Source organism: Phacochoerus africanus, chromosome 11 (genome assembly GCF_016906955.1).
Source record: "Phacochoerus africanus isolate WHEZ1 chromosome 11, ROS_Pafr_v1, whole genome shotgun sequence".
Lineage (NCBI taxonomy): Eukaryota > Metazoa > Chordata > Mammalia > Artiodactyla > Suidae > Phacochoerus > Phacochoerus africanus.
In genome coordinates, this window is record NC_062554.1 from 130,572,956 (window position 1) to 130,586,216 (window position 13,261).

The following is a 13,261-nucleotide window of genomic DNA, read 5'->3' on the forward strand; positions in this document are numbered from 1 at the left end:
TAATTGTAATGTTCAAGTCTATTTTCATTGATCTAGATTTTTCAGTATAACCAAGACAGTCTGTAAAAGAAACTTAAATTCAGCGTGTCTAAATTATCCTTACCAAATGGCTCTTAAGCATATTAGATGTTCAGTATCACATATACCTAAGAGAACTGCAAATTAAAACAACGCTGAAATACTTTTCCAGTCCATCAGATTGGCAAAGATTCAGAGGTGTGATAACATGCTGTGTCAACAACAAGGACGAAGGTAGACAGCTGCTCTCATTCATTGCTTGTGGGAATGTAAATTATTAAACGTTAGCATAGGTAATTTGGAAATACTCATCAAAATTACAAATGACCCAGAAATTCCACCTCTAGGAATTTATCCTCCCAATTTATTCACATAGTTGAGAAATGACACATGTACAAGGTTATTCATCATCATTGTATGTGGCAGCAAAATATCCATCAAACGGGAATGTAGTAGCATAAGAAGATCATCAATCGGAAACTCATTAAAGAAATTTTGATACATAACTGCAATAGAAATCAGTGCAATTTACTAGAAAGAATATAGGGCATGGAATTATTTCCATAATATAATGTTTAAAGGGAAATAAAACAAGCTGTACAACAACGTGCAGCAAGGGAAGAAAAAGGAGTTTGCGGAGTTCCTACTGTGGTGTGTGGGTTAAGAATCCAACTGCAGTCTCCCAAAGCAATAGAAATAAGAGCAAAAATAAACACATGGGACCTAATCAAACTGAAAAGCTTTTGCACAGCAAAGGAAACCAAAAAGAAAACAAAAAGACAACTTTCAGAATGGGAGAAAATAGTTTCAAATGATGCAACCAACAAGGGCGTAATCTCTAGAATATATAAGCAACTTACACAACCCAACAGCAAAAAAGCCAATCAATCAATGGAAAAATGGGCAAAATACCTGAATAGACATTTCTCCAAGGAAGATATACAGATGGCCAGCAAACACATGAAAAAAATGCTCAACATCGCTGGTTATAAGAGAAATGCAAATCAAAACTACCATGAGATACCACCTCACACCAGTCAGAATGGCATCATTAATAAATCCACAAATAACAAGTGCTGGAGGGGGTGTGGAGAAAAGGGAAGCCTCCTGCACTGCTGGTGGGAATGTCAACTGGTAGAGCCACTATGGAGAACAGTTTGGAGATACCTTAGAAATCTATACATAGAACTTCCATATGACCCCGCAGTCCCACTCTTGGGCATATATCTGGACAAAACTCGACTTAAAAGAGACACATGCACCCGCATGTTCACTGCAGCACTATTCACCATAGCCAGGACACGGAAACAACCCAAATGTCCATCGACAGATGATTGGATTCGGAAGAGGTGGTATATATACACAATGGAATACTACTCAGCCATAAAAAAGAATGGCATAATGCCATTTGCAGCAACATGGATGGAACTAGAGAATCTCATACTGAGTGAAATGAGCCAGAAAGACAAAGACAAATACCATAGGATATCACTTATAACTGGAATCTAATATCCAGCACAAATGAACATCTCCACAGAAAAGAAAATCATGGACTTGGAGAAGAGACTTGTGGCTGCCTGATGGGAGGGGGAGGGAGTGGGAGGGATCGGGAGCTTGGGTTTATCAGACACAACTTAGAACAGATTTACAAGGAGATCCTGCTGAGTAGCATTGAGAACTATGTCTAGATACTCATGTTGCAACAGAACGAAGGGTGGGGGAAAAAAATGTAAATGTAATGTATACATGTAAGGATAACTTGATCCCCTTGCTGTACAGTGGGAAAATTAAAAAAAAAAAAAAAGAGAGAGAGAGAATCCGACTGCAGTGGCTTGGGTTGCTGTGGAGGTGTGGGTTTCATCCCCAGCCCAGCACAGTGGATTAAAGGATCTGATGTTGGCCACAGGTGTGGAGTAGGTTGTACCTGCGGCTTGGATTCAGTCCATGGCCTGGGAATGTCCATATGCCTTGAGTACAGCCATTTGAAAAAGAAAGAAAGAAAAGAAAGGAGCTTGCTTGCATGTTTGTAAACTCTCTGGGATGATACCCAAGAAGCAGATAACAGATAATAAAAAGTTAAATTAAAGATGGTAATATATCCCTAAACAGTTAACATGGAAAGATCCTCACAGAAATTATATTTTAAAGGCAGAATATTGGCAGTATATACTTACCCTGATTATGTATGGATTTTTTAATTATATTGGTGTGCCTCAGGGAAAAAGATTTTTCACAGTATTCCCGACAAATTAGTAATAATGTTAGGCTGATTTATGAGTTTGGGGAGGATTTCTGGTTTTTGCTTGGGGTTGTTCTGTTTTGTTTTGTTTTCCAACTTTTTTCTGAAATCTTGAGGAGAGGAAGGAAAAAAAAAAGAAAACCAAGTTGCAAAACGTGTTTTTAAGTTTGCAGATGAGTCTACATTGTCCCCATCATACGGACAAGAAAAAGAATGGAGGAAATTACATTTTCCTTACTTTTGTAAATATGAACTCAGAGTTTCATCTCTCACATGTTTTGCCAATTTACAAAGCACGGAGGCTTTACCTAAGCTACTACTTTTATGTTAAACTGGGAATGAGTATGTCCTACACGGCCTGGGATAGTCCTGGTTTCTGCCTGTTCTTATTAGTAATAGGTGTCCCCTCAAGCATCAAAAAATATGATCACCTTTGGTGTGAAAGACAAGGTTGAAGTTGATAGGAATCATGGAAAAATAAGCAGGAGAAAGGAAGACAGGAATGAGAGACCCTGCTGAGAAGTTGAATAAACTTTAATCTTGGGATTATTCTTGAAGCTCACTCCCTTATAACTGAGAGCTTCTCTACTAAATAAAAACATTCCCAGCCGATCTTCTGTAACAGAATTTCAAGTGTGAATTTTAAAAGTCACTACAAACTATAGGGTAGAACTTAACATATAACGCGCAAGGCTAGTGCATAACTAACAAGTTTTATGACGTTGATGGCAAGATGCTTAAAATATTTAGGCTTCAGTTTCTTCTGTAAAAACAGGGTATCAAATCAGATGATCCCCAAATCCTTTCCAGGTCTTAAAATCATAAATTCTTATGTAAACCCTTTGCATTATAACTATATGCCAGCAATTGAGGAGGGAATAGCAAACTTAAAATTTTTGTTTCTCTTTTCTTTCCTCTGTTGAAGGTAAGGTTTTATCTGACAAGAAGCCTGTCATGACTCCATTTTAATGAGAATCCCATTTGAAATCACTAGATACAGTCGGTAGTTGTTTGGGCTTTTGCTGTGTTCCTTGGTCAATTTTTATGAATATTTTTGTGAGAAAGTTCTATATTAATTTTAGATCTTAATCATTATAAAACTATTAACGTATACTTGATTCCAGATACCTTGACAGGGGACAAGTGGTGATGTATGTTGATGGGGTAGAGGTAGAAAATTTTGTTGAGGTTTATTACTAGAGATTTTCTCTTGAAAATGATAAAAATGAACCTATAAGCTGAACTGCTTTTGAATTTTATTTGCATTTTAATATAAATGAATAAACTCTGTACTGCTTTTCTCTTTTTGTTTAGGAAATGTGGGTTCTTCCCCTAGAGCCTCTGATTTAGTCAGATTAGCCCAAGAATGCTGTTACCATAATAACAGGGGCATTGCAGCTCATGGAGTGAGAGTCCTGACTAATATAACCGTCTCTTGTCAAGAAAAAGGTAAGTTTGATTAAGACTGATATTATGTATGAACTTTTAGGTTGGAGTTTGACCAGAATCCTGTGTGTGTTTGGGTTTTTAATCCCTTATTATTTTTAGCCGGTGTGCTTTTGTCTCTTGGTTGCCTTGTCCTGAATGTTCTTTGGGCAGATTTTCTCAAGACTGCTTCATTGTTTAAGGCCCTTGGAGTTGAGATCGAGGAATTGAAAGGTTTATGGAGTATTGTCCATTTCCTCCCGTTGCTTGCCTTCGCATGGATGGTACTATGGGTGGGGATTGTTTATGACTAGCCAGCAGTATCAGTTTGTTCCTGTTTTTTCAAAAAAGAAAAAAAAAAAACTAGAACGTTTAGGGGAAAAAAATTGAAGTTATTGAGGGGCTTAAATAACAGTTTTACCTAGGGACAAAGTGAATTAAGAGAGCGATGTGAATTAAATTTTCATAGAATTTGTCTCTAGGTATCTGTAGTGTTAAATGATTTGCGTAATTAAAAAGTATGTGCATTGAAAATAGGTTTTTATGTGTTCCTAACATCTTTTGACCTTAATACGTAAAGAAGTTCTTGCAGGTGTTCAAAAACAGGACATGGATTTTGGATGTTTCATCTGTTTCAGTACTTATTTTGATCTTTGTTAAGGATCGTGAGATCTGAAGTCTCTCTTTATCTCCACTGGGCCTGAGCACTGCTTGCTATGAGTTCCTTTTTATCCCTAGCACCTGATCTTCACTAGACATTGTTTGCCAATCCCCTATGCTAACTCAGGAGACATTTCTTGAAGTTGTATGTTGATTATGATTTGAATAAATTGTTTCATTTTGGAGATAGTGATAAGTATTTTCTACCATGTAACACAGAAAATTGCTGTATGTTCTCAAAGCTGACATATATTTAACCTGAATATGGCTAAAGAATATATTCAGAACTTTCTAGAGCCTTTAGAGAAATTTTAGCCTAAAGGTAGTGAAAAAATGGTGTAGTACTGCTATTACATAAGATACCTAAGGGGTTCATTCTTTATGATCTGACTTAAGACATTAATAAGATTAAGTGGTGTCTTGATTATTTCCTAAAAGCAGTTCCACTTTCATGTGAAAGTTGCATCCTAGGTGAAAATGGACCTGCATAATTTACGTCTAGTTTGGAAGATTGACTCATACTACATGGTTTGGTGTTCTAGGATTTTCCTTAGCTAAGTTGGTGACACTGTTTCAGTTAGGCTTTATTTATACATTTGTAGCTTTAGATCTTGGTTCAGTGTACGTGTATGTTTTTTAAAAAATGTTAGTTTCAGATATACAACATCATGATCTGTTACTTGCATATATTATGAAATGATCAGCATAGTTAAGTCTAGTTAGCATTCATCACCATATATAGTTGTCAGTTTTTTTTCTAGTGATGAGAACGTTCAAGCTTTACTCTCCTGACAACTTCTATATATGCAGACGGTATGATAACCGTAGTCACCATGCTTTACATTACTTTCTCATTTTATAAGTAGAAGTTTGGACCTCTCAACCCCCTTCGACCATTTTGCCCACCCCTGGCTTCCTACCCCACACCTCTGACAAACACCTATCTGTATCTTTTTAGCGTGGTGTGTGTTAGTTTGTTCTAGATTCCACATATAAATGAGATCATACAGTATTTCTTTTTCTCTGTCTGACTTATCTCACTTAGCATAGTGTCACCCAAAGTCCATCCCTTGTCACAAATGGCAGGATTTTCTTTTTTTATAAAAAATGGCTGAATAAATATTCCTCTGTGTGTGTGTGTGTGTGTGTGTGTGTGTGTATGGCTCTATGATATATATATACACACACCATGTTTTCTTTATTCATCCATCAGTGGACAGTTAAGTTGTTTATATCTTGGCTGTTGTAAATAATGCTGCAGTGAATATAAGAATACATTTATTTTTTTTTTAAGGTAGTGTTTTTGTTTTCTTCAGATAGATACCCAGAAGTGGCATATGGTGGTTCACTTTTTAATTTTTGGACAAACCTTCATACTCTTTTCCATAGTGGCTATACCAATTAACATTCCCACCAGCAGTGCACAAGGGTTTCCTTTTTTCTGCATCCTTGTCAACACTTGTTTTTAACTGTCTTTTTTTATAAGCCATTCTAACAGATGTGAGGTGATTTTTATTTTCTTTTCCCTAAAAATGAGTGATATTGAGCATCTTTCCATGTATCCATTGCCCATCTATATGTGTCATCTTGGACATATAAGGATGTCTTAGAAGGATGTCTTTTAGATTCTCTGCCTATTTTTTTTTATCAGATTGTGGTTTTTTTTGCTATTGAGTTGTACGTGTTCTTTCTGTATTTTACATATTAACCCCTCATCAGATGTATGATTTGCAAAGATTTTTCTCCCACTCAGTAGGTTGCCTTTTCGCTGTTGATGGTTTTCTTTGCTGTGCAGAAGCTTTTAAGTTTGATGTTTTATATATATATATATATATACACACACACACATATAAAATCTTAAATAAAGTAGTGGAAATATAGAAGTGTGTGTATATATATACACACACACACACACATATAAAATCTTAAATAAAGTAGTGGAAATATAGAAGTGTGTGTATATATATACACACACACACACACATATAAAATCTTAAATAAAGTAGTGGAAATATAGAAGTGTGTGTATATATATATACACACACACACACATATAAAATCTTAAATAAAGTAGTGGAAATATAGAAGTGTGTGTATATATATACACACACACACACACACATATAAAATCTTAAATAAAGTAGTGGAAATATAGAAGTCTGAAGATAGCCTTTGCATTTCAGGAGTAATGCCACATGTGGTTTTTCAGGAAGGTAAGACACTTGATGCATTGAAATGTTTCCCATGTTTTAGACTCCCTACTTTTTTTTTTCTTTCAAGTGTGTGTTTGTGTACATGTACTCTTTTCTACTTGACCACTAAAAAACTTAGTGTTTTTCCTTTAGACCTGCTGGCACTGGAACAAGATGCTGTCTTTGGCCTGGAATCCCTGCTGGTGCTCTGTAGTCGAGATGGTAGCCCAGGTGCTGAAGCCACTTTAAAGGTGAAAGCATCAGTTATTTTAATACCATGCCTGTTTTCATTGCCTGAAGTTAAGCATTGGCAGTCTCTCTACAAAGGGTCAGATAGTAAATATTTTTAAGTTTTGCAAATGGTGTGCTCCTTGTCACAGCTGCTCAGTTCTACCATTGTAGCCATGGACTGTGTGTTTAAACCAAAAAAAAAAAAAAAGGAAGGTGACGGTATGGCTTTGTTCCAATAAAACTTCATTTGCAGAAACAGACAGGATTTGGCCCAAGTGCAAGAGTTTGTCAACTTCCGGTTAAATATTTGCCTTTGATCTTTACTTTCAAAACTAGCGTTTTGACTCCTATTATTCCAAAAGATAGACAAAGTAAAAATTTGAGTTTTGGCCTATTTTGCTATTGGTTGAAGGTATTTATGAAGTTATAATAGTTATATATGATAGTCCTAGGTGATATAAGGCAAAGTTAAACAGACAAAGCTCCTGCACTTTTGCAAGTTTATAATCTGAGGTAATATCTGTAAGATTACAAAGAACTGATGAAATTGCTCCAGCCGAACTCCTAAATGTGTAAGTGTATATTAATTTCTAGACCATAGAAGCCCTAGTTTTTAAGCCAAGGGAAAAATTACAAAATTTTCAATTTTACTTATTTATAGAGTCATCTTAGAGATATTTAAGATTTTTAAATGTGAGATGAGACTATTATTGGGGTGAAACATAAGATATAATTTTTGGTGGTACAAAATAATTAAGAAAGTAGGATTAATGGAAGTAAAAGGCTATTCGATAGACATTGATAAATGTAAGAACTATACCTTGTCTAAGGTACGGTTCCAGGGAAGTCATGACTTATTTTAGCAGCTTAAGGTATCATGTAGTTGTAAAGGAAAGCAAGCCAAAAACCTTTCCTCACCGATTGTAGGTCTCAGTAAAACATGGGACAGAACAGATGGTCAAGAAAAGTCCCTTCATTTGAGGAGCTCTGCATCTAGAGGATATGGATATTTATAAAAGGGATGATAATACCAAGGAGAATGTAGCCAGTTCTCTGGTAGCGTGAACAAAAGTGCAATTCTAATGAGAGGATGGAGTGGGGCGTGGTTAATTTCAACTAAGGATATTGGAGAAGACTTGACAAGGAGATGTCGTATGAGTTGAATCTTGAAAGATGGGGTAGGATTTCAGTATTGAGGAAGGATCTTTTTTTTTTTTTTTTTGGCTGCACTTGTGGCACATGCACGTTCCCAGGCCAGGAATGGAATGTGAGCTGTAGCTGCAACCTCTATCACGGCTGTGGCAACACTAGATCCTTAACCCACCACCCCGGGCCAGGGCTCAAATCCGCACCTCAGCAGCGACCCAGCCACCACAGAGACAAGGCCAAATCCTTAGCTCCCTGAGGGAGGATCATTTGCACTTGAGGGACCACTGTTACAAAAGACAGGAAAGCAGAAACAGACATTGTATATTGAAAGAAGTAGCCCCCTGTGGCTGGATGATGGAATGTGAGATTAGAAGAGTAGTTTGCAGCTTGGTCGTGGAGGATATCAAATGTCCTGCTAAGGGACTTTGGCTAAATTCCATAGGTAACGAGGTCTTTAAAGTAGTGGCCCTGCTCTAACTTCTGTTGTAGATTTTGTTGTTCTTTATGCCTATTATGTACCAAACTTTGTTGAAGGCATGTCTGTACATTTCTTTCAGTCTTTATGACAACTCTCACTAGCGGAATTTGTAGTTGTGTAGTTATTCCTCTTATTTATGAGGAAATTAAGTCTCAGAGAGAACAAATAACATGTTCACAGATCCCTAGCCAGTAAAGGGTGTAAGGTGCTCTTAAACTCTGGGTCTGTCAGATTATTCCTTGTAAACACATGGAAAGCTACATGGTCGTGGCGTGAAGGATGGGTTAATGGGCCCATCTTTTCAAGAGATTGGAGTTAGGGAGACATTTATGTTGTGGAAGAGAGAATGGAGAGGAGCTGACGAGGTGGATGTTAGAGATTTGACAAAAGTGGAAATGACTGGATTTAGGAATCCGCTGGCCATGTTAGCGAGAGGACTTCTGGGTTTCCAGTCTGGGTGGCTGGGGTTTGGTGTTGCCATTTACTGGCCTGACCAGAAGCTCTAAGCAAATTGGTTTTTAGGTTTCTATTGAGACATAAGAGAGAAAATGAGACCCCTCCTCCCCACTTTAGTGTGCTTAAAGGTCACCTAGAACACCTTTGTTAAACTGCTAACTCAGTAACCAAAAACAAAACAAAAAAAAAGGTAATACACTAAGTTTGGGATGGGTAGGGCTCAGGAATCTTTTATTTCGCTTAGTATCCTGGGAGATGCTGGCATAGGTTAAATTTACAAAGCACACTTTAGAAGCAGTTTTGGAAAAGTAATGAAAATGCAGTCATGATAACATTCAGTTTGGCATAATTTGACCCTTTCAGCATTATTTCTTATGATTTTCATCTTAAGTCTTAGATTGAATAGTCTTAGATTAAAATGAGCGGTTGATGTACAGTCCTGTCTTGTTTTAGCTTTAAACATGGCAGACTTTGCAGATCTTAATACAGGATTCGGTTTGTCATGTGTTTATGAAGAAAAATGTTATAAAAATGTTATGTCTCCGAAAACCCTTTTCCTTGATTTTTCCTCGTAACTTGTAGAGAGTTATTTTCTGTAAAGCTTCACTTCATACCTTCAAGATGTAACTGACCCATTTTGTATTCAATATGCAGATTGCTCTCAACTGTATGGTGAAGTTAGCCAAAGGCAGGCCCCATCTCAGCCAGTCCGTGGTGGAAACCTTGCTGATTCAGTTGCAGAGCGCGCAGGACACTGCCCGGATTCTGATGTGCCACTGCCTGGCCGCCATTGCCATGCAGCTGCCTGTGCTGGGCGATGGGATGCTCGGGGACCTCGTGGAGCTCTACAAGGTGATCGGACGGTCAGCCACAGACAAGCAACAAGAGCTTCTGGTAAAGATCCACTTTTTCCACTTGGCGGTGGGTGGATAGGATCTCGTCTAGTGGGGAGTACATTTAACAAGTCGACGTTTCCGTTTGACTTAAACAGCAGCGTAAGCCACAGGTTAAAGCAACCAGCTACGAGCAAGAGCATACTGACGTCAAAATAGGGTTGGAACCATGAACTTCTTATTTCCACTTTCGGTTTAGAAAGCCCTACGTGGTTCAGATGCAGGCTGCTTTCTTCCTAAGCTCTGCCAGATCAGCTTGGTGTAGCTGAAGCCTTCAGTCTGTTTCTGTTCTATTACAAAGGACAAAATGAAAATGAAGTTTTTCTCTTTTTTATACAAAGCACATAAATAGTGAACCAAACCCTATTTTGTACTTCCAAAAATACAAGTTAAAGACCTAGTGATAACAGGGACTGTAGGTTAACTCACTTTCTCTTTGCCAATCCAGGACTTCTTTGGCTGTCTAGGATCCGGTATAGGTTACAGGACAGTCCTGGGGTTGGGAAAGGTACATGCGCAGAAAAAAACCAGAAAGCATGATGGAAGCCATGTAATGTTTGTTTGGAAGTTCTTGTGTAATAGAGTACCTTCTCAATAGGCATTAATTAGAGAGATGTAAGCTTTAAATTGGCCACTCCCTCTCAGTGGTCCTCTGACTTTATGGCTTGGGAGAAAGCGTAATGAAGTTACTTACTCAAGCCCGTTTTATGTTTAATCCTACAGGGGGCGTTGTGTAAAAGATCGCCCCCATCTCATCCTTTGCTATCAGGAAAGGTTACCCTGATGACTAAGTGGCAGTGGTCGTGGGAATCATGCAGTTGTCACAGTAGGTATGGATCTTTGTATGTATCGGCTTTGGAATACTGAGAAGCTGTGAGCCAAGCTTACTTTTTATTGAAGCAGAATTTTCACTTAATGCTCTTTATCCCTTTTCTGTCAGTACTACTTTAAAGCAACTTTAAATTATGAATGTAATATTCAGAAAAACATAAGGAATAATATGATGAAAACTCATATCCATCACCTAGTTAAGAAAAAAATGTTACCAAGACAGTTGAATTTTACCCCCTTGTGTATCTTCTTCCTTCCCATCTGGATAGATAACTATGATCCCAGATTTGGTATTTATCATTCCCATACATATTGTTGTACATCTACTACCTTAGTATATCTCCTAAGTAATATGCAATAGTTTTTGCATAGTTTTAACTTTCTCTGTTATCATACTACATGTTGTCTGCATTTTGCCTATTTTTGCCTGTTTTGTGTTGATCATCTGTATTGATAAGTGTATTTCTAGTTTATCCATTTCACTGCTCTATAATATATCCTTTGTGATTACATCATAGTTTATCCACATTTATGGGCATTGTTTCTAATTATTTGCTATTATACACAGTGCTCTGAGCAGTGGGATAAGTTGCTTAATGACTTAAAAGTGGAAATGAGATAAATGTCAAAGGGAGACCAATGTTGTTCTTTTTGGATGGGCTATAATTCATTGTTTACCCTTTTGGGTAACGTCATCTATGACATTGGATAGAGTGACATGATGGTTCTTGACTTTCTTCTTTTTTGCTCAACGTCAGGTGAGCTTGGCCACAGTGATTTTTGTAGCCAGTCAGAAAGCACTCTCTGCTGAAGTAAAGGCAGTGATTAAGCAGCAGCTCGAAAGTGTCTCCAACGGATGGACTGTATACCGGATTGCCAGACAGGCATCCCGGATGGTATGTGTTCTCCTTCCATGTGAACTGGGTTGGTGAAGATGCCAGGTTACAAACCTTAGGCCGAGTGCTCGTCGCTCCTAGTCAAAGCTCAAGATAGAGATGGAAGTGCTTTTAGTCATAGGGTTGAAAGATGATGGGCTTTGAAAGGACCTCGTTTTTAACGTAGACACATAAGCACAGCGTCTGTGTTGTCACCGGCAAGTTCCTCGGGAATCCCCAGCACGCACGCGCTTCCTGACTGTCGCTTGTTAGCACCGCTGTCACTCGCCCGCTGCGCTCAGAGGGACTCCCTCCGTTTCTGTCCCCCCATCTTTCTTCCCTTTCTCTCACCAACCTTATCCTTCCTACGAGGAAACGGGGACGTTTTAGTGTGCTGTTTCCTTCTCAACCGTGTGGAAAGCCTAACAACTTTTTATTAGTTTTGTTGAAGAGGAAATACGGAGCTTAGATAGTATAGAAAATATTTGGGGATGAGTCCAGAGAACAGACTTTGAGAAGCGCTGCTCCGGGTGATTGAAGCGCGGGTTCCCGTTTTCCAGTCTCTGGAGTGGGAGAAGCAGCACTGTTGACAGGCCGCCGCTGCGTCCGCATCCTCAGCTGTGCCACGCCTCCAGCTGCGGCAGGACCCTGGGCATCCGTCGCCCCGGCCTCACAGGGCACTCAGCCCCCTCCCTCGCCTCCCCCGGTCACCACTGGAGGAAAAGTGACTGGGGTTCTCCCCACACCACTGAACAGCTCATGCAGAAGGGCCTGTTTGGAACTACATGTCTCGCCTCGGGTTGTAGCTCATTGCGTTTATCTTCTCTCCGGAGCTGTTGTGTGGCTAAAGAACTTCAGGCATGTGTTACAGCAAAGCAGCTCGGAGTTAGAGAGCGGGAGGCACGATTGCTAAAACGTATCCAAGGTTTGGGTTTCTCTTGAAGGTGCTGCCGCAGCTGGTTCAAGTGTAAGACCCTCATCCTGGGCCCTCCCGGCTTTCTTTCAGGGTAGTCACGACATGGCCGGAGAGCTGTACCAGAGCCTGCTGACGCAGGTCGCCTCGGAGCATCTCCACTTCTGGCTCAACAGTCTGAAGGAGTTCTCACACGCGGAGCAGTGCCTCACCGGCCTGCAGGAGGACGACGCTAGTTCAGCACTTTCTTGCATTGCTGAGTCCCTGAAATTCTACCACAAAGGGATTGCTTCCTTAACAGTGAGTCTTCCTCATTTTCCTTGGGTGGTGATGGCTTGTGTGAGGATGGTGTCCCTTTTCTTCCGGGGGCTGCCCCGTTTTCACCTTGAACACCCTGCTAATATGTATGTATTTGGAAGTATTAAAATAAGACATAGGACGTGACGGTAGATCATGAACCCCTGCCCGACTTTTTAACGTTCATGGGTTGATGCACATTTATCATTTGGTTTTTATCAAGTGTCCGATGGACACGTGGAGGGGAATTGCACAGTCCAGGCAGAAAGAATAAGCGGAGGTAGGATGCTCCCTTTCCAGACTGCTGTTAGGAAGACCGCAGCCTGGGTCGCTGCTGCCGCCAGACCCAGCCCTTCCCATCACTGGCGGCTACTCACTAAGAAACTAGAGCTTCTTGCTTTGTAAATAAAAAGCAAATGATCACTTTTTACCCCTTTGTGATACCCTCTACTCCAAATGAACAGCCAGCTATATTTTCCACTTTTTTCTACCAAGAAAAAGAGATCAGATCCTTAACATTTTCTTGAAACTAGTTATAATCCTAAATAAGAGCTTGTTCCCTAAAATGAGCCTTTTCTATGTTAATGTGAGGACTTTTTCCCCT

General features: G+C 39.4%; 1 protein-coding gene across 2 annotated transcripts in view; it reads left to right on the forward strand.

Moving 5' to 3' along the window:
- Positions 1 to 13,261, forward strand: part of INTS7 (integrator complex subunit 7) — a 77,147-nt gene that overhangs the window by 41,262 nt on the left and 22,624 nt on the right. For both annotated transcript variants that reach the window (XM_047752301.1, XM_047752302.1), the window contains 5 exons: positions 3,572 to 3,706; positions 6,688 to 6,785; positions 9,503 to 9,742; positions 11,331 to 11,468; positions 12,454 to 12,660. In XM_047752301.1, the coding sequence (XP_047608257.1) occupies positions 3,572 to 3,706; positions 6,688 to 6,785; positions 9,503 to 9,742; positions 11,331 to 11,468; positions 12,454 to 12,660 (818 nt within the window). The remainder of the gene's footprint in view (positions 1 to 3,571; positions 3,707 to 6,687; positions 6,786 to 9,502; positions 9,743 to 11,330; positions 11,469 to 12,453; positions 12,661 to 13,261) is intronic.